General features: G+C 41.3%; 2 protein-coding genes across 2 annotated transcripts; both read right to left on the bottom strand.

Annotated features, from left to right (window-relative positions):
- Nucleotides 1-12,952: 12,952 nt before the first annotated feature.
- LOC311118904 (zinc finger MYM-type protein 1-like) lies at nucleotides 12,953-14,583 on the bottom strand (the record flags this gene model as incomplete). Its single annotated transcript, XM_084193667.1, has 3 exons — nucleotides 12,953-13,710; nucleotides 13,904-14,012; nucleotides 14,480-14,583. 3 exons carry the CDS (start codon nucleotides 14,581-14,583, stop codon nucleotides 13,183-13,185), a joined length of 741 nt encoding a protein of 246 aa, XP_084049793.1. The 3' UTR covers nucleotides 12,953-13,182.
- Nucleotides 14,584-17,629: 3,046 nt separating this feature from the next.
- LOC311118915 (G2/M phase-specific E3 ubiquitin-protein ligase-like) lies at nucleotides 17,630-20,741 on the bottom strand. Its single transcript, XM_084193671.1, has 6 exons — nucleotides 20,494-20,741; nucleotides 19,580-19,833; nucleotides 19,374-19,499; nucleotides 19,004-19,144; nucleotides 18,730-18,838; nucleotides 17,630-18,624 (listed from the first exon to the last, which is right to left on the bottom strand). The coding sequence occupies exons 1-6, from the start codon at nucleotides 20,651-20,653 to the stop codon at nucleotides 18,413-18,415; spliced, it is 1,002 nt and encodes a 333-aa protein (XP_084049797.1). The 5' UTR covers nucleotides 20,654-20,741; the 3' UTR covers nucleotides 17,630-18,412.
- Between the last annotated feature and the right edge of the window lie 561 nt (nucleotides 20,742-21,302).

The following is a 21,302-nucleotide window of genomic DNA, read 5'->3' as shown; positions in this document are numbered from 1 at the left end:
TTGATGTCTTCACTAATAATCTAGGTAGAAAATAGTAAAAATAAATAAAACCCTTGAATGAGTAGGTGTCAGCTTTTGACTGGTGCTGTATATTACACCAACTGACTGGTTCTTCTGATGTTCACACAGGAGACCGTATTGAGACATTCTCTACATCCAGAGAGCAACAGCAGGAAGATCACAGAGCTAAGAGGTCTCACCATTGCCCACATTGTGAGGAGATTTTCCCAATTCTATCACAGTTAAAAATACACCTAAAAATACACACTGGAGAGAAGCCTTACTCCTGCTCTGATTGTGTAAAATGCTTCACAACACCAGCTAAGCTAAAACGGCACCAGAGAACACACACAGGAGAGAAGCCTTACTCCTGCTCTGACTGTGGAAATAGTTTCTCTCAACTGGGCCACTTAAAAACACATGAACGTATACACACAGGAGAGAAGCCTTACTCCTGCTCTAATTGTGTAAAATGCTTCACAACATCAGCTGAAATAAAACGTCATCAGAGAACACACACAGGAGAGAAGCCTTACTCCTGCTCTGACTGTGGAAAGAGTTTCTCTCAACCGAGCCACCTAAAACAGCATGAACGTATACATACAGGAGAGAAGCCTTACTCCTGCTCTAATTGTGTAAAATGCTTCACAACATCAACTATGCTAAAGGTTCATCAAAGAACACACACAGGAGAGAAGCCTTACTTCTGCTCTGACTGTGGGGCGAGTTTCTCTCAACCTGTTAACTTAAAACAACATGAACGTATACACACAGGGGAGAAGCCTTACTCCTGCGCTGACTGTGCTGCGAGTTTCTCTCAACCTGGCAACTTAAAACAACATGAACGTATACACACAGGAGAGAAGCCTTACTGCTGCTCTGATTGTGGAAAATGTTTTAAAACATCAGTTGAGCTAAAAGGTCATCGGAGAACACACACAGGAGAAAACACTTACTTATAAACACATCAACGTATACATTAAGGAGAGAAGCCTCAACAGTTGTCTCAGACCAGTTTAACCGTAAAGTCACTTCATCACTTCATTCTCACCTCATAAAGGAAGTGGTAACAGTGAATTTGATAACATTAAGAAAGCGTAACACTCTATTGTAATCCTATTGTTTCTCACTGTGAGAGAACTGTGCAGAGGAAAGGGAGCGTTATAGAATGTTAGCCTGTCTTGACTTTACTGATCAGTGTTCACCTTGTCAGTTTTGGTGTGTTTTGTTATCTTCTACTGTAAAGATATTGAGATGACCTTGGATTTGCCCTTAGGGTTGAATACACTCAGTGAGGTCTGATAGATGACTGGGTGGTACTGCTTTCCTCTGCAGTTTTCTGTGGGAATGAGCTAGTTCGGACACTCATCGGTACAACACAAGACATGCAGCAAGAGGTTTCTTCAGTCCACAGGTCCAGAACAGACGCTGGGAAACACACAGTATTAAATAGAGCCATGACTACATGGAACTCTCTGCCAGGTAACTCAAACTAGCAATAAAACCAGATTCAAAAAAACATAAAATAAAATAAACCTTACGGCACATTACAAAAATAACAACAGGAACTTTTAGCTCAGCTGATGTTGTGAAGCATTTTACACATCTCATATGTATATACTGTATTCTATAACATTCTACTGTATCTTAGTCCATGCCGCTCTGTCATTGCTTGTCCATATACAGTGAGGGAAAAAAGTATTTGATCCACTGCTGATTTTGTACGTTTGCCCACTGACAAAGAAATTATTAGTCTATAATTTTAATGGTAGGTTTATTTGAACAGTGAGAGACAGAATAACAAAAAAACATCCAGAAAAACTAATGTCAAAAATGTTATAAATTGATTTGCATTTTAATGAGGGACGTAAGTATTTGACCCCCTCTCAATCAGAAAGATTTCTGGCTCCCAGGTTTATTTTATACAGGTAACGAGCTGAGATTAGGAGCACTCCCTTTAAGAGTCCACAGAAGCAATCAATCAATCAGATTCCAAACTCTCCACCATGGCCAAGACCAAAGAGCTCTCCAAGGATGTCAGGGACAAGATTGTAGACCTACACAAGGCTGGAATGGGCTACAAGACCATCGCCAAGCAGCTTGGTGAGAAGGTGACAACAGTTGGTGCGATTATTCGCAAATGGAAGAAACACAAAATAACTGTCAATCTCCCTCGGCCTGGGGCTCCATGCAAGATCTCACCTCGTGGAGTTGCAATGATCATGAGAACGGTGAGGAATCAGCCCAGAACTACACGGGAGGAGCTTGTCAATGATCTCAAGGCAACTGGGACCATAGTCACCAAGAAAACAATTGGTAACACACTACGCCGTGAAGGACTGAAATCATGCAGCGCCCGCAAGGTCCCCCTGCTCAATAAAGCACATATACAGGGCCGTCTGAAGTTTGCCAATGAACATCTGAATGTTTCAGAGGAGAACTGAGTGAAAGTGTTGTGGTCAGATGAGACCAAAATGGAGCTCTTTGGCATCAACTCACCTCGCCGTGTTTGGAAGAGGAGGAATGCTGCCTATGAGCCCAAGAACACCATCCCCACCGTCAAACATGGAGGTGGAAACATTATGCTTTGGGGGTGTTTTTCTGCTAAGGGGACAGGACAACTTCACCGCATCAAAGGGATGATGGACGGGGCCATGTACTGTCAAATCTTGGGTGAGAACCTCCTTCCCTCAGCCAGGGCATTGAAAATGGGTCGTGGATGGGTATTCCAGCATGACAATGACCCAAAACACACGGCCAAGGCAACAAAGGAGTGGCTCAAGAAGAAGCACATTAAGGTCCTGGAGTGGCCTAGCCAGTCTCCAGACCTTAATCCCATAGAAAATCTGTGGAGGGAGCTGAAGGTTCGAGTTGCCAAACGTCAGCCTCGAAACCTTAATGACTTGGAGAAGATCTGCAAAGAGGAGTGGGACAAAATCCCTCCTGAGATGTGTGCAAACCTGGTGGTCAAGTACAAGAAACGTCTGACCTCTGTGATTGCCAACAAGAGTTTTGCCACCAAGTACTAAGTCATGTTTTTCAGAGGGGTCAAATACTTATTTCCCTCATTAAAATGCAAATAAATTTATAACATTTTTGATATGCGTTTTTCTGGATTTTTTTGTTATTCTGTCTCTCACTGTTCAAATAAACCTCCCATTAAATGTATAGACTGATCATGTCTTTGTCAGTGGGCAAACTAATAAAATCAGCAGGTGATCATACTTTTTTCCCTCACTGTATGTATCTATATTCTTAAATTCCATTCCTTGCTTAGATTTGTGTGTATTGGGGTATATGTTGTGAAATTGTTAGATATTACTGCACTGTTGGAGCTAGAAGCACAAGCATTTCGCTACACCTGCAATAACATCTGCTAAACACGTGTATGTGACAAATAAAATTTGATTTGAAGAGACAGATTTTTACAAATGTATTTTATATTGTATTTTGCATTGTATAATGCTTGTGATACGTGGTTGGAATACCACTGTGATATGTGGATGTCTCTCCTGGCTATCATAAGATGAATGCACTAGCTTTCTGGATGGGAGTATCTGCAACATGACTAAATTGTAAATGTAGTGCTTGATTATGTATTCTATGTATTTTTTGTGTTTCCTGTTTGTACCCCAGGAAGAGTAGCCGCTGGGGATCCTAATAAAATACTAAATTGTACTGAATGTATCAGATAGAGATGATGTGATGATCAGTTTTAACCATTAGTCTTATTTTATTTTTTTACCATTCAATGTGTTTCTATGGGATGAAATAGTAAAGGCCAAATTCAATATTTGATCAAATCATTTTAAAATATATATTTTTATAACTAAAGGGGTCCTAAAATTCAAAATCAAAGGGAGCGTTCTAGAATGTTAGCCTCTCTTTACTTTACTGATCAGTGTTCACCTGGTCAGTTTTACTGTGTTTAGATAGATTCTACTGTAATGATATTGAGATGACCTTGGATTTGCCCTTAGGGTTGAATATCCTCTTTGAGGCATCTCACAATGGAGTCTGATGGTTGACTGGGTGGTACTGATTCCTTCTGCAGTTTTCTGTGGGAATGAGCTGTTAGACACAACATACACTGTGTGTACAAAACATTATGGACACCAGCTATTTCCATGACATTGACTGAACGCTATGATCCTTAATGATGTAGTTTTTGTGTATTTCTTATAGATCCCCATTAGCTTTCAGCAAGAAAATGCAGTTGCAGTGGGCTATGGAGAATTTGAAAAGCATTGCCTGATTTGATGAGTTTCGTACTGATGGGAGGACTAAGGTATGAAAAAAAAAAACATGAGTACATGCATCCATGCTGTGTGTCAGTGTTTCAGGCTGGTGGTGATGGTGTGTTTTCATGGCAGACATTGGGCCCCTTGATAAAAGTGGATCAACATTTGAATGCCACAGGATATCTAAACATCGTTACCAATCAGGTGCATCCCTTCATGGCAGCAGTGTATCCATCTGTAAATGAATGAGGAAAATGGGGAATTGGAATTAGGGTTACTTTGTGAATTGACTGTAATTGAAATGGAATTGACCCTGACATTTGCTAACCCTTGTGATAGTGAGTGGGGAATGATATTGCTAATCATTTTCAAAGGGAAGTTGGTTTTTAAGTTTCTGTTCTATATTAAGAAAGATAAGTCAAACATATTTAACACCTTTTTTGGGCACTAAGTACTTCAATATTTACTTCCACAAATGTTTTAAACCGGTACCTGCTACCTTCAGACACTTGTAGGCGTCCTAGAGCGAAACAACAGACATGAACTTGTTGGTGAGTCTCACCTTTAGAAGTGTAGGCCAAACTTCTCGGACGCTACAGACAGAAGTCTCCTGGTCTGACAAACAACACTGTAGTTCTTCCACCGCAGATGAGGAAGGCCGACCTCAGAGGATGTGGGTTAGATAGAGATAGAGTTCAGTGTGTCAAATCGGAGGGCCTGTTGTCTGGGCCTATGGCAGTCTCTATGGGGGTGCCACAGGGTTCAATTATTGGGCCGACACTTTTCTCCGTGTATATCAATGATGTCGCTCTTGCTGCTGGTGACTCTCAGATCCACCTCTACGCAGACGACACCATTTTGTATACATCTGGCCCTTCATTGGACACTGTGTTAACAAACCTCCAAACGAGCTTCAATGCCATACAACAATCCTTCAGTAGCCTTCAACTGCTCTTAAACACTAGTAAAACTAAATGCATGCTTTTCAATCGAACGCTGCTAGCACCCGCCCACCCGACTAGAATCACCACTCTCGACGGGTCTGACCTAGAGTATGTGGACAACTACAAATATCTAGGTGTCTGGTTAGACTGTAAACTCAACTTCCAGACTCACATAAAGAATCTCCAATCCAAAGTTAAATCTAGAATCGGCTTCCTATTTCGCAACAAAGCCTCCTTCACTCATGCTGCCAAACATGCCCTCGTAAAACTGACTATCCTACCGATCCTTGACTTCGGCGATGTCATTTACAAAATAGCCTCCAACACTCTACTCAGCAAATTGGATGTAGTCTATCACAGTGCCATCCGTTTTGTCTCCAAAGCCCCATACACTACCCACCACTGTGACCTGTACGCTCTTGTTGGCTGGTCCTCACTACATGTTCGTCGTCAAACCCACTGGCTCCAGGCCATCTATAAATCACTGCTAGGCAAATCCCCGCCTTATCTTAGCTCATTGGTCACCATAGCAGCACCCACCCGTAGTCTGCGCTCCAGCAGGTATATCTCACTGGTCATTCCCAAAGCCAACACCTCCTTTGGCCGCCATTCCTTCCAGTTCTCTGCTGCCAATGACTGGAACGAATTGCAAAAATCTCTGAAGCTGGAGACTCTTATCTCCCTCAATAACTTTAAGCATCAGTTGTCAGAGCACCTTACCGATCACTGCACCTGTACACAGCCCATCTGAAATTAGCCCACCCAACTACCTCATCCCTATATTGTTATTTAATTTGCTCTTTTGCACCCCAGTATCTCTATTTGCACATAATCTCTTGCACATCTAGCATTCCAGTGTTAATACTATTGTAATTATTCTGCACTATAGCCTATTTATTGCCTTACCTCCATAACTTGCTACATTTGCACACACTGTATATATATTTTCTGTTGTATTTCTGACTTTATGTTTTTTTTTACCCCATATGTAACTCTGTGTTGTTTTTATTGCACTACTTTGCTTTATCTTGGCCAGGTCGCAGTTGTAAATGAGAACCTGTTCTCAACTGGCTTACCTGGTTAAATAAAGGTGAAATAAAATAAAAATTGAGACGCAGCCCATGCAAAAAATACATCTCTAGCTTAAACAGACAGATTTTGATGGGGATTGTTATAATGCTAATTTGATTTCCACAGGGGTGCTCTAGGGTTTCTTAAAGCACATCAACGTATACATAAAGAAGAGATGCCGGTAACACTTCCTTTTATGGGGTCCTTATTACAGTGTAATTACATGTGTAACTACACTGTAAACAAGTATTGTAGTTAACTGTAATGACACATAGTTACAATGTAATAACATGTACCTGGTAGTAATTGTGGTCTGTGATTCCGATTTATTAACAACTGTGACAAAGGTTGGGATCCCTTGTGGATGCTCTGGGTGTCTGAGATATTATAGCCTATGCTCAATAGGCTCTAATTAATATTTGCCAGCAATATACTCCCCTTCATCACACTGCTAGCTAGCCTCTGAAGCTAAGCAGGGTTGGTCCTGGTCGGTCCCTGGATGGGAGACCAGCTGCTGCTGGAAGTGGTGAGCTCCTGAGTGGCGCAGTGGTCTAAGGCACTGCATCGCAGTGCTAACTGTGCCACTAGAGATCCTGGTTCGAATCCAGGCTCTGTCGCAGCCGGCCGCGACCGGGAGACTCATGGGCGGCGCACAATTGGCCCAGCGTCGTCCAGGGTAGGGGAGGGAATGGCCGGCAGGGATGTAGCTCAGTTGATAGAGCATGGCGTTTGCAACACCAGGGTAGCGGGTTCAATTCCCATGGGGGGCCAGTATAAAAAATATGTATTCACTAACTGTAAGTCGCTCTGGATAAGAGCGTCTGCTAAATGACTAAAATTTAAATGTAATGTAAATGTAAAATGTAAGCAGGAAGCACTCTTTCCTCTGGTCAAAACAAATAACACCCCAATGCCCCAGGGCAATGATTGGGGACATTGCCCTGTGTGCCGTCTTTCAGATGGGACGTGAAGCGGGTGCCCTGACTGTCTGCGGTCACTAAAGATCCCATGCCACTTATCGTAAGAGTAGGGGTGTTAACCCCAGTGTCCTGGCTGAATTCCCAATCTGGCCCTCACCTAATCATCCCTAGCTTCCAATCGGCTCATTCATCCCCCATCCTCTCCGCTGTAACTATTTCACAGGTTGTTGCTGTAAATGAGAATGTGTTCTCAGTCAACTCGTGTCTATGTATGCGGATGACTCAACACTATACATGTCAGCTACTACAGCGACTGAAATGACTGCAACACTTAACAAAGAGTTGCAGTTAGCTTTAGAGTGGGTGGAAAGGAATAAGTTAGTCCTAAATATTTCTAGAACTAGAAGCATTGTAATTGGGACAAATCATTCACTAAACCCTAAACCTCAACTAAATATTGTAATAAATAATGTGGAAATTGAGCAAGTTGAGGTGACTAAACTGCTTGGAGTAACCCTGGATTTTAAACTTTCATGGTAAAAAAATATTGATACAACAGAAGCTAAGATGGGGAAAAATATGTCCATAATAAAGCGCTGCTCTACCTTCTTAACCACACTATCAACAAGGCAGGTCCTACAGGCCCTAGTTTTGTCACACCTGGACTACTGTACAGTCGTGTGGTCAGGTGACACAAAAAAGGACGTAAGAAAATTGCAATTGGCTCAGAACAGGGCAGCACGGCTGATTAATAATATGCATGTCGATCTCTCATGGCTCAAAGTGGAGGGGAGATTGACTTCATCACTACTTGTGTTTATGAGAGGTGTTGACATGTTGGGTGCACCGAGCTGTCTGTTTGAGCTACTGGCGCACAGCTCGGTCACCCATGCATACCTTACAAGACATGCCACCAGAGGTCTCTTCACAGTCCCCAAGTCCAGAACAGACTATGAGAGGTGCACAGTACTACATAGAGCCATGACTACATGGAACTCTATTCCACTTCAAGTAACTGATGCAAGTAGTACAATTAGATTTAAAAAACAGATATAAAAAAAACACCTTATCGAACAGCGGGGACTGTGAAGCAACACAAATATAGGCGCAGACACATGCATACACACACACACGATAACATACGCACTATACACACACGTACACATGGATTTTTGTACTGTAGATATGTGGTAGTGGTGGAGTAGGGGCCTGAGGGCACACCGTGTGATGTGAAATCTGTGAATGTATTGTAATGTTTTTTAAATTGTATGAACTACCTTAATTTTGCTGCATCCCAGGAAGTGTAGCTGCTGCCTAAAGGGGATCCATAATAAATACAAATCCCAGATGAAGAATAAGACACTATTTCAAAGCATAGTACATGTAATGTTAGCCAAGTACAATGTAATTACTAGTTGTTACACAGGATTTAGCTAGTTAAAATGAAGTGTATCTTTAGGAGTACTTGTAATTAATGTGTACAGTACATTACCCATCCTGACAACCTGGCCCTCAATTTAAAGCTTGTGGGAGAATAAATACACTAGTACACCACTGATAGAAGAATTTGGTAATGACTCATTATTACACTCCAATTATTTGTGAAATGTGTTAGAATAATAAAACTACAATCTGATAATGTGTTTAGCTTAGTTAGAAGTAAAACGAGGGCTTTGGCTTATTTTTATATCTATGCAAGCAGAATGCAACTGTGAAACCAATAACAGAAAACAGGATGTGAAACTAGACACTGAGAAACATGTCCCCACCGTATGTGCCTGTATAAGATGCATATTTGCCCAGCAACAGAGTATTTGTGTCTTGTGAAACCAGTAAAGGAAGTCTGTGTATGTGTGACCTGATACTGGAGGAACCAGAAAAGCAACCACACGAACACAGCTGGAGTGTGAAATAGATCCAGGAAGAAACAATAGGTTGCTGTGCAGCTAACAGAGACATATGATAGTTGCCTAAATATGGGCTAGGAGCTTTCTCATTGGCCCACTTAGGGGCGTAGTAAAGGTATAAAAAACGTTGTGCATTGTATGATTTTCAGAGCGCTCTCAATGAATAAAGAATGACCATTGCAGTAAGGGGTCTGTTTAATTTCTTTAAACTAGAGATTTATACCTCTGGGAATTATTCAAAGATTTAAGAAGTGTTTGACTTCAACCATTGAGATAACAAAATTCTCGTGACAACCACAAGAGTATCTGTATAGGAAAATCATTAAGAGCAAACTGTGCTGCCAATCACAGTGTAGGGCGCGACATTTTGCGGGTGTGGAGAGCTCGTTAGAGGATAGAGGAAGCTTGCATTGAAGAGCTGGGCATCGTGTTATGACCTGCATTATCTGAATTAGGCCCACAGAATTATACCTACGGAGGAGTGGCTTCTATGGAGGAACTTTGAATGTCTTTGAACTTCAGAGTTGGTTTTAACGTTGGACCAGAGCAGATGTTAGCTAGCTAGCTAACAACCTTGTTTGTGCAGTGCAGTGCAACACTAGAATTAAAAACAGGTCTTACCTTTTTGTCGTTAATAAATCCAATGTGAAACGTGGTGACTATAGTATCCTTAACTAGCATTGAAAAAGTTCATCCATTCTTCTCAAATTAAAAATATCTCCCTAATTTCTGAATCATGCTTGTAACGTTGTCAGTAGGATACAGTAACCTATGCTTCAGAGGGGAGGAGCAGGTAGTTTCCACACGCACACCCACTGGCAAAGGTTTCCATTCCAGCTGGCAGGCAGAAACTGGAATACGTTTCTAGAGTGAGCTTTCCCAGCTAACAAAATTACGTTCCAGGACGTGACCAAAGTTATTTTAGTCCCTAAAGTCATGATAACGTTATTGTGAAATGTTCCTTCTACGTAGCTGTGGTGTCCGCTTATGTCCCAAGTCTTTTCAGGACGTATAAATGTGGGGAATTTTAAACCGTTAAATATGTGTATTTTTAAGTCAACCTCATAATGTTGCTAATCGTCAGAAAGTACGTTGAGAACCCCATAAAATGCAGTTTCTGGTAACCACTGGGAACGTAACTTTCGTACGTAACAGTGTGATGGGGACAAGGACATTCCGGCTCGCCAAACCCTCCCCTAACCCGGACAATTGTGCATCACCTCATAGGTCTCCCGGTCGTGGCTGGCTGCGACACAGACAGGTATCGAACCAGCATCTGTAGCAACGCAGCTGCGATGCAGTGTCTTAGACCACTGCGCCACTCGGGAGGACCCTTAAGACACGTCATTTAATCTACCCTGAACATATACACAGTATCCTGTCGGTAGGTGTCCACTGACGAAATATGCAAAATGCCTGAAAATAAGTTCTTTTTTTACATAAACTGTATCACAATAGATTCGTAAACAAAATCACAGCAATAATCTCAAAATAACAAGTCAGTAAAAACATGAACACTGCACTCCAATCAAGAACTGTAAAACTGCTTAAAGCTAAAAGTGATTAACTATGTTATGTTTATTCAGGTGCTGCTGCTCCATCCTCATCCACAGTCTCTTCCTCAACCCGCTCCTGGAAGTCAAAATAACACAAACTGGTCATTATTTTCCTTAAACAAATTATCAAAATGCCGGTTTAACGTCGACTCCCTACTACATTCCTTTTTTACTAGCACAATCATTTAGCTATATTGACCGACTGGATTAAAGTGAAGTAAAAAGGCCATTATCCTCTATGGCCTCCATAACTTGGTTCAGAGCAGTCCTGAACTCTGTACGGATCATCTCCAGTTCCACCATTATCCTCTATGGCCTCCATAACTTGGTTCAGAGCAGTCCTGAACTCTGTACGGATCATCTCCAGTTCCACCATTATCCTCTATGGCCTCCATAACTTGGTTCAGAGCAGTCCTGAACTCTGTACGGATCATCTCCAGTTCCACCATTATCCTCTATGGCCTCCATAACTTGGTTCAGAGCAGTCCTGAACTCTGTACGGATCATCTCCAGTTCCACCATTATCCTCTATGGCCTCCATAACTTGGTTCAGAGCAGTCCTGAACTCTGTACAGATCATCTCCAGTTTCACCATTATCCTCTATGGCCTCCATAACTTGGTTCAGAGCAGTCCTGAACTCTGTACGGATCATCTCCAGTTTCACCATTATCCTCATCTCCACTGCTTGAAGATCTGCAAAATAATAAAAGACTCAACAGTTTTGCTGCAAGTAGTGTGACAATACAAGCCATGAGTACCAGGCAGGACATGGATCAAGGCCATGTGAAATACCTCGATCAAAATATCCACCCTTCATATATATTAGTAGTATTGATAACCATGTATCTGCTGACAGCCAAACAATTTGGAATTGATGTTGACAATACAAGAGAAGCAACATGTTGTAACATATAGGCACATATAACTTGTGTGTGAAACATTGTATTGTATTCTTATGATTGGTAGGGGGTTATTATGTCTGAGTGAATGGGCTGCTTCTACTTTAACATCATGCTGTGTGCCTTGTCTTTCTGTCGCCCTATGCGTTTTACATAAAGTATCCTACATGGAGTGTCTGCTTCTCTGTCTGCTTCTCTGTCAGCTTATCGGTCAGGCCATCTGCTTCTCTGTCTGCTTCTCTGTCTGCTTATCGGTCAGGCCGTCTGCTTCTCTGTCGGCTTAACTGTCAGGCCGTCTGCTTCTCTGTCAGCTTAATGGTCTGGCCGTCTGCTTCTCTGTCGGCTTATCGGTCAGGCCGTCTGCTTCTCTGTCCTTTATCGGTCAGGCCGTCTGCTTCTCTGTCCGCTTCTCTGTCGGCTTATCGGAACTACAGAGTTGGTTTAACGTTGGAACAGAGCTAATGTTAGCTAGCTAGCTAACAACCTTGTTTGTAAAGTGCAGTGCAGCACTATAATTAAAAAGAGGTCGTACCTTTTTGTCGTTAATAAATCCAATGTGAAACGTGGTGACTATAGTATCCTTAACTAGCATTGAAAAAGTTCATCCATTCTTCTCAAATTAAACATATCTCCCTAATTTCTGAATCATGCTTGTAACGTTGTCAGTAGGATACAGTAACCTATGCTTCAGAGCAGAGGAGCAGGTAGTTTCCACACGCACACCCACTGGCAAAGGTTTCCATTCCAGCTGGCAGGCAGAAACTGGAATACGTTTCTAGAGTGAGCTTTGTTGCGATTTTTGTGGGACTGGAGAAAAATACCCGGAAAGGAAAATAAGGTTATTACCTGGATTACATGCTTTTAAAATAACTGCTGTTCATGAAAAGTATAGAACACTTTAGTTTCCGGTTCTTTTTAACGTTATTTTTCAGTTCTGTTCCCTGAACCGGTTCCAACCCTAGAGAAATTATTTGGATGAAGGTCATGCTTAGCCTAATAAACTATAAAGGGAAATAAATTGCTACAGTTTACCAGTGGCGGCTGGTGAAAAATATTCTCGGTGGGGCTGTGCCATACTTTTTTTTTCCTGTAACCATCGCGATATATTTTAACACAAACTGCAGGACAGCAGTGCTCAGTGAAACATTCAGTAATTATTTAATGCCAATATTAAAAAGTTGAGGCATTCTTACACAAAAACATATTACACAAACCCAAGCCTTTCATTTGCATTTAAAGTGAACTTTTCACCATTGGTAGTAAACAGGCAACGCAACAGGCATGCTGTCAGAACAGAGTGGAAAGTGGACAATAACATGAAATTATTATAAAGTTTATAGGAAATCTTACACTGTATAAAAGGATGTATAATATAGAAATGGATATCAAGTGGATGAACTCAAACCTTTGACTGGAAGAATAGCATACAGTATTTTATGATCATACTAAATGTGACTAATTGTTAATGTGCTCCAGAACTGCAACAATTAATTGATACAAAACAACCTATATACAGTAATATTAGCAAAGACACTATTAAGACTTTCTAGAGTACCATATATAACTGGATTTTTTATGCTAAGGTCAACTATATACAAAGAAACATGCGGCCAGAGCTGCTCTGTGTGTGTGTGTCTGTCATCTTATTTGTACAGGAATTTTGCCCGTCTGTCCTTCTGAGTGGCAAACCTCTCAATGACCCTTTGATTAAAGTCAGGAATGTCCCTGACAAGTTTCTTCTCCATGGAGAGCATGGCCAGAGCGTTCAGGCGATCCTGTGTCATGCTGTTTCTCAGGAAGGTCTTGATCCTTTTCAGTGTAGAGAAGCACCATTCTGACTCAGCAGTTGTCATGGGTGTGGTGATGAGGATCTTGAGGAGGCTGGCAGTCTCTGTGAAAGTGCTCTGAAGGTTGTTCTCCATGAAGAACTGGTACAGGGGCACTGCACCACTACAAGCCTTGAACTCACTGTTCTCATAGATGAGGGACAGTTCGGTTTTGAGCTTGGCCTTGTTCAACATGGGGTACGCCTCCACGGTTGTTTCAAGCGCTGTATCGGGGAACTTCACACTGTGTTGTGGGAACAACTCTCCGTGCAATAGTGTTGCGCTGATGAGGTGCTGGGTGAAGGAGAACCTCTCTTTGGCATGACTCAGGATGGTATCACATACCTGTAAAAGATACATCATCAGCTTTAATTTGCAATTAAGCTATTTTGATGCAAGTGATCCTGACTGACACATGCCTATGTCCAACTCAAGTATATGATTACCAAGGTGCTGATTGTTCAGGGTTTTGGCTACATACTACCAGGCCTGAAAAAAGTTCTAGGTGGGAAACACTGACAATTACATCACAACTTACCTCTATAGCCAACCTCTGTTGTTCTCCTGGTCCCAGCATCCTCCGTCGCTTGATGGGCTGTTGCTGCTCGTCAGATACGCTGTGCCCACACAAAGAGGGAATTGAGGCCCTGGGTCCAAAAAATAAAGTTTAATTTGATAACTTTAAATTCTTAACTCACTGTAATTCCCCCTCAACACACAACCAGTGACTTTTATATATATATATATATATATATATATATATATAGACAGACAGACAGACAGACAGTGTGTATATACACACAAACTATGTCTAGTAACTGCTTTTAACCTGTGATGTACATAATTAACTGATGTTATTACGTTTTAAAGCCTTTTTCTATTACATTTGTGAGAGGGATGCAACATCATTTTGTTCTGCTGTTCACTTAGCAATAAAGTTAATATTCAATAACAACTAGGCCTCTTCTAGAAATTGACCTGGTGGACACCTGAATAATTATTACAAACTGTGTAGTACTTTCCTGCATTATTATCAACGTCTGATTGTGTCTTCTCTTTCCTTTTAAAATACTAAAACAAATATAATTGTGACGGCTCTATGATAATCACTCACACAAGCACCAACTGGCAGTGGGTGGAAACGTCAGTCGTCTCGTCAGCTTGAATGGCGATAAAATCAGCACTCTTTACTTTCTCCAGGATGTAATCCTTAAGCATTGACAGCATACAGTCCAACAGCTCGTTCTGTATCGTCTTTGACGTGCCCTTAAAAACGGTAGCTGTCTTCAGGTGCTCCTCCAGCACACTGTCGAGGGAGGCAACAAAATCCACTAAGCCCCGGAAAATGCCGGGGTTGTCTGAGGAGTCAGTCTCCTCGTGCCCACGCAAGGCCAACTCAAAAGCCCCACAGAACTTCACACAATCGATAATTTTGGATAGAATGTGCCTGTTTTTATCCACCTCCTCATTGTGTTTCCTCACCGCAATCCTGTGGCCGTCATCCAGCTGCGTAGCAATGTTCACCCTTCCTAATACAGCTAGCTTTACAGAGTTGTCCATGTGTGCCCTGGTGTTCTCATGTTTCTTTACCTTCTCTGACAGGTGCTTCATATCCCTCACTCCGGTACCTGTCCATGCTGAATCTGACCCCGTCGTTTTAAAAAGCAAGCACGGAAAGCAAAATAAAGCATTAGCATCAGTGCACCCAGCTAGCCAAGCCTTCCTGGTGTACCAGCTACGGGAGAAGCCGCGCATATACTGCTTCCCTTTCTCGCTAGCCTGCTGTCTGATTGAGAGGTCAGGTTGATCTGGGCCCAGCTCTTTCACCCGAACTTTCTCTGACAAAGTTCTCCTCTCAAACGGATCTTGGAGGAGAGATTTCACCGAGTTAGGGTTGGGTCTTGGAGGAGTAACGTTTGCGTTCGCCATTGTTGTCTAGTAAAAATGGCGTCACTGGACCCCGGTCCTTATTTTATCAGGGGCGAGCTTGGGGCGATAAAATAATCGCCCTCCTTGGATTCGATTTAAGATCGCTTATTGACTACATTTTATGTCATACATTCATATCTTAAATTAGCAATTGGCTTAACTGCTACGTAGACCCGCCTCCTCGGGGCACTTTCTGTATCGCCCAGAGCTGACGAGGCGTTTGACAGGCAGAGGAAAGGTTGCGAATATGATTTTCTATCATATCTTACACATATTACTGTGTACATTCCATATTTCAAACACACAAATATTGACATACTGATGTTTTTATTATTATTATTATTTTTTTTATTTTTTTATTTTTTTATTTTGTAAAATAATTTTATTTAAGGGGGCGGCGCCCTAGCGCCCTCTATCGGCCAGCCGCCACTGCAGTTTACACTTTTTTTTAGTAATTTAATGAAATGTTGTAATCTGATCTCGGAATGCACGGACCGTTAGTAGTGGGGGAACAGGAAGTTCCGGGCAGGCGGCACCATTCTTCACAATAAAGAAAGCGCCAGAACTGTGCAGTCAAGAAGATAACCTTTGTGTCCGTTTCTATTTATTACTAGAGGTATGTAATAGCACGTTTAAACTTTCTAATGTCGAAAGAACATACCATGCTAACAAATCCGTTAAGGTATTATCACGTTTGTTAAAGGTTTGATGTGTTATTTTTGTGTCAAACCGAGTGAGTGAAAGAACGTGATAAAAACTATTTTACAAGTCACATAGCTAGAGACTTTGGGTTTGTCTGAGTGAATTTACATAATTTTCTCATGTTAGTTTAATAAATAATCAATTTATTTGAGATTTTGAGTTCGTTTTGCTATGGAGGACTAAAAGTGCCACAATTAAATAAATAAATACACCATTAAATAATTACTTAAATGTGTCATTAATTAATTAAATGTGTCATTAATTAATTCAAATTAGAATTAAATACATAAATGTGTAATTAAATGTATCATTAATTAATTCAAATACCGATTCATTTTATGTAAAATACATATATAATTATTTCACTATTTACATTTACATTTCATGATCCTGCATTGCAGTGATTCATGAATTACTTAAAACTGTCAAACTGACCCATCAAAGTCAGTGGGCGGGGCTAACGCGAATCTAGTCTGATCCATTGCTTTGGTCTGAAGTAGAGTAGGCCAACCTGGATAGAGACAATGGAGGATCTCCGTGAACTTTCCAGGGAGTTGGTTAGAGACATTTTAAACTTAGCAGAGGATGTAGAAGCAGGACCTGCTGACCCAGAGCATGTAGCTAGTAAAGCAGAGGAACTTATTGAAGTTGTTGGAGTCATTTCCGCACTTTCCGACGAAGATATCGACCACAGAGTGATTGCAAATCTAGAAGAAGTTGTCCACCGCTTCTCTGGTACCAGGGCACTTCAGGCCCAACACACACAGGGACCGGGGCGTTTGGCGTTTGACATACCGAGTGCAGTTCTGGAGCATCAACTTCTTTGTGGAGTTCCCGCAGTTCAAATTTGCAGCGATGTTCGGTGTGTCAAAGAGGACCATCAGGAGGCGCATGCAACAATACAGTTTAAGGTATTTACACTAAATTCATGAGTTTTCTGTTTATGAATTGCTGCTCTCATACACTCGGAAAGAATATGACGTTTAAGGTAACATTACTTGATGTTGTGTTTTTCTTGTTTGTACAGAAAGACAGATCTCTATTCAGCTGTGAATGATGAGGAGTTAGACCGTATTGTAAGTGAAATTCACAAAGTCATCCAAACACCGGCTACAAGCTAATGCGTGGTCACCTGAATGCAAGAGGTGTGCATGTTCCAAGTGAGTAGATAATAATATGGGCATTATTTAAATGTATTTTTAATTTGGAGCTCTGCCCCTTTGAAAGGTGAAGGAAGCCCGCTTATGGAAAGACATCAACCTGTGAGCTGTAGTTTCTACAGTGCATACTATGCAAAGCTGTATTATTTTAAAAAACTGAATAAGTAACATTTCATTTCTCACTGCCTTGGTGACCAAAAATAACAATCTTGTGTAAGGACATGTCAAACTAGTTTTAAGTACAAGACTGATTATGCTTGTCATCCATTCAGGTTCCTGAAGAATATGGGATCGATTGGAACGGACCTCACTGCCTTCATCGAGGCACTGTGTCAGTCCCCGAGGTTCAGCTGGCCCGTGAGCTCTCAGATGAAGAGGTTGCAATTTTGCCAGCTCCAGGAGTTTCTGTTACTGATGCACTTAGACTATATGTAGAGACTGTGGAAGTGTTATCAAGAATCTTAGACTGATGTCCAACCCATGTTTTTATTTGTTGTGTTAGAACAAGCAAGGAAAAACTGAAAGTTTACTTTCCTTTTAAAAGAAAGGAAAAAAAGCTGTTTCTTTGAAGCTTCCTGTCTCATTATGGTCCACAGAATGACTAACATGAATGCTGTACTGTTAGCACTGAAGGTGCAGAACAGTTTGATTTTAGTAAATGGAAGAAAAAAAAGTCAACTACTGCACAGTGTGTTAATGTTTTCAAAGACACTGAACTTGTGTCAATTCATCTGAACTGTGTATGCATTGACATTAGGGCTGGGCAATATGGAGAAAATCAAATATCACATTTTTGACCTAACACCTTGATGTCGATATTGCAACGATATTGTAAGGTTGACAATTGGTGCATTCACAAAATATCTTCCACATTTAGATTTCGGATAAATAACTATCATATTGTGGATATAATGACTAAGTGGTAAAAGGCAAATAATAGAACAGCTAGAACAGTCTGGTAAGTTCAGAAAATGACATCACTTTACTGTAATGCAGCCTTTGAAACCAGGAAAAGACTAAACTTACCATGTAACGATATTACACTTCTTCAAAATCTAATGGTGCTTTTCCATTACATGGTACCTACTCGCCTCGTCCTAAAATCTGCAATGGGAAACGGACGCACAGCGAGTCGAGGCGAGGCGAGTCAAGTAGGTACTGGTAATGGAAAAGCACCTTAAGACGATATCTAGTCTTATATCACGATAGATATAATATTAAAATATTGCCCAGCCCTAATTGACGTCTGAAAAAACTTAAACAAGCCCAAATCCAGTACTTTTTATGGCAGCGACAAGTGCTTTCTCAAAGTCCATGTAGAGTTTGAAATGAGCTGGCAGCTTTAGGGTTTCAAAGCATGTGGAGGACGTAGGAAGGGTTCCCCCAGAAATCTCCACTCTCAGTTCAGGAGGAAGCATCTCCCAGCCAACCCAGAATGTCAGCAGCTGGGCCAGGGTACCTGATGAAGCTAAAAGTCATAAAATGGATTAAAGACATTTAGTTCAACTGTAATTGATCATATCTATCCATGAGACATAGAAGCATTTGTAAAGAGAGAAAATAAGGTTTATACCTGTTTCAATGAACATCCTTAGAAAGCCAGTGATGCGGCAGGTGGTGTCTAAGTCAAAGTCTTCATCATCACTGTCCTCAACTGGCCATGTGATTTTTTCTAGGAGCATCTTAAAGAAAACAAAAATTGTAATTTAAAAAAAGGGAGAACTTATTTTGGTGAAGGACTATGCAGATCAAATTCTTAGAAAATGGAAAAATATCCATCTCAGTCATTGAAAATACACGTAAATTCATCAAGTTAAGTCACAAATATAACTAAATTACTGACTTACCTGGGGTGTGAACTGCATTTCAGCCATTTTGGGGAAAAGAAGTGGTACAACATCCGGCCTAGATGTCAGCAGGGGCCATACCATCACATCTTTCAGTCCCTTTCTCAACTGTTTAATTTGGCGCATGGTCCTCCCAACGACCTAAGAGACAGACCGACCCATATTACAGCCCAAATCCTTAACCCAAATTTGACAAAAGTTGGCACAGTAGGAAAAATGTTAATAAACACAATAAAGTGCTTTATAAAAATCCATTAAAACTCTAGTACTTAAACTCTCGTGTTAACATAACAAGCCAGGGTTCACAACACATTCTATAATTTCAACAAGTACAGCGATGAATTCTGTCACTTAACCAGCAGGAACTCACTGCATGGAGTAGAAGTTTGTTATGTAGCCATCTCCGATTTGTTTTGGTGACTGCCGGAAGATCCCAAGACATGGAAAGATCTGAAACTGTGTCCTTCTGTTCCGGTGTAAGATCTTCATGTTCAAGCTAGAATTAAGACCATACAAGTTATTATATCTGCCCAAGCAATATTTTTTACATGGCAAAGTTTCTTTTAGGTTACATACCAGTTCTATGATGCTCCTGATGTGCAGATCAGGACAGTCTTCTGTAACAACAGTAGCCATTTCAGGGTCCCCATTGAACAGTACATGAATTACAGCAGGACTTAGTCCTGTGACATGGGGACCATCATGCAGAAAGGTGTGGCCCAACATCCTTCCTGCAACCCGGAAGAGGTTGCTTTCAATAAGTGCCTCTGATGCTGCTGGAACAAGATGGTCAGGTTCACCCTCAAATAGCAGTGTTCGGCCCATTCCTCCTGTAAAGTACCAAGAGAGCAGGGAATAAAGTCACAACAATTAACCTCTTAAATACATTAAATAAAAATGTATGATAGATAGATAGATAGATAGATATATTACATCATACTAGTGGCGATTACTTGGCCTGTGGTATTGCTGCTTGTAGAATTCACTTAAACCAAATTGTAGCCTACTCCAAAATGACTTACAGAAGGACCCCAAACCACTTCAAATTCAATTCCCCTGTATACCCTACTACAGACTTACCTGACACAAAACATTGCCCACCGGCCCTCCGCTAAACAGCACATATCCGCGTTCATCAACCACCAGAACGTACGTGTACGCGTGTGTGTGTGTGTGCGCGCGCATAGAGAGAGGCGGTGTAGAGTGAGTCACGACACAAACAGGTGCTCAGTCAGCGTTGCATGCAGTGTGAGAATGGCAAGCAGCAAGAGCGGCAAAAGCCAATGTGTGCTTCTTTTACCTATATATGTAACGCTATCTTTTGCGTTTATCCAAACGTCGTCAAACTTGGCACTGCACTTACTCGTGACCAGAGCAAGACACCTGTCAAGTTTGAAATCCATCGGACTAACTGAGAGACATGCGCTACAGACAGACATTTCTGCAATTTATAGATGGATTAACCTTCAAAAAATTAGTAAGATACTTACCAAGATCTAGACTGAATCCAAACTGGAGTTTGGATATGATTGTTGTCATAAAGTACCGCATCACTCCCTCTCCGATAGCAACATCACCTGAAATAAAATACTGATAATAACACTGGAAAAAAAGTGGCGGCCTAATACAGGTAACTGGATTTGGTAACATTTAACAAGAAAGGGAGAAAAACTTCTATTGGCTGTAATTCTAGAATAGCATCCTTAATATTGATTATTCCAGATAACAAGAGTATATTGTGCACAATATTCACATACATACATATAACATTTTTATCAATTATATAATTTTGTGCATTCCATTCTCCCATTTAACAATTACATATAAGCTACTTGAGTGGTATAAACTGTTCGAGTCGATCTAATTTAACCTACACGTGTGTCCCGAATCATTAAATAGTAGCACACCTGGCTAACATGAAATTACTTAGCTTACCTTGGACAGGTGTACGTGATTGAGCGGCCGGTATCTGCTGTGACTGAGCTGCCGGAGTCACCGGTGCCGCGGGAGCCGTTGGACTTCTGCTCAGAGCTTCCTCAATCAAATTCGCTGCTTCTCTCAGCAGCTCCGGGCAACTTTTAGACATTTTGTCCTGCACCTCACACAGCGTCTCAACATTGGGGCTAGCAGGACCGAGTCTTCTCTTGATTTTTAGCCGTTGCAAAGAAAGTACTGTTTAACCGTGTAACTAAACCAACGTAGAGGTGAATAGCGCCACCCAGTGTATTGGAATGTGTTCAGTAGCTCTGCATCAATCCATTATCCGGAATTGATTTGTCTTGGCTTGATGCAGAGGGTA

Source organism: Coregonus lavaretus, assembly GCF_964263955.1.
Source record: "Coregonus lavaretus genome assembly, contig: HAP1_SCAFFOLD_63, whole genome shotgun sequence".
NCBI lineage: Eukaryota > Metazoa > Chordata > Actinopteri > Salmoniformes > Salmonidae > Coregonus > Coregonus lavaretus.
The sequence above is the reverse complement of the archived record's forward strand: the minus strand, read 5'-3'. Positions and strand labels throughout refer to the sequence as shown.

Excerpts from the sequence above, each read along its gene's own strand:
- LOC311118915 (XM_084193671.1), bottom strand. The coding sequence starts at position 20,653 with ATGTTACCAAATCCAGTTACCTGTATTAGGCCGCCACTTTTTTTCCAG. Across the intron at positions 19,500-19,579 it reads TCAGGAGCATCATAGAACTG|CTTGAACATGAAGATCTTAC; the intron begins GTATGTAACCTA and ends TCTTAATTCTAG. Across the intron at positions 18,625-18,729 it reads AAGGATGTTCATTGAAACAG|CTTCATCAGGTACCCTGGCC; the intron begins GTATAAACCTTA and ends TATGACTTTTAG.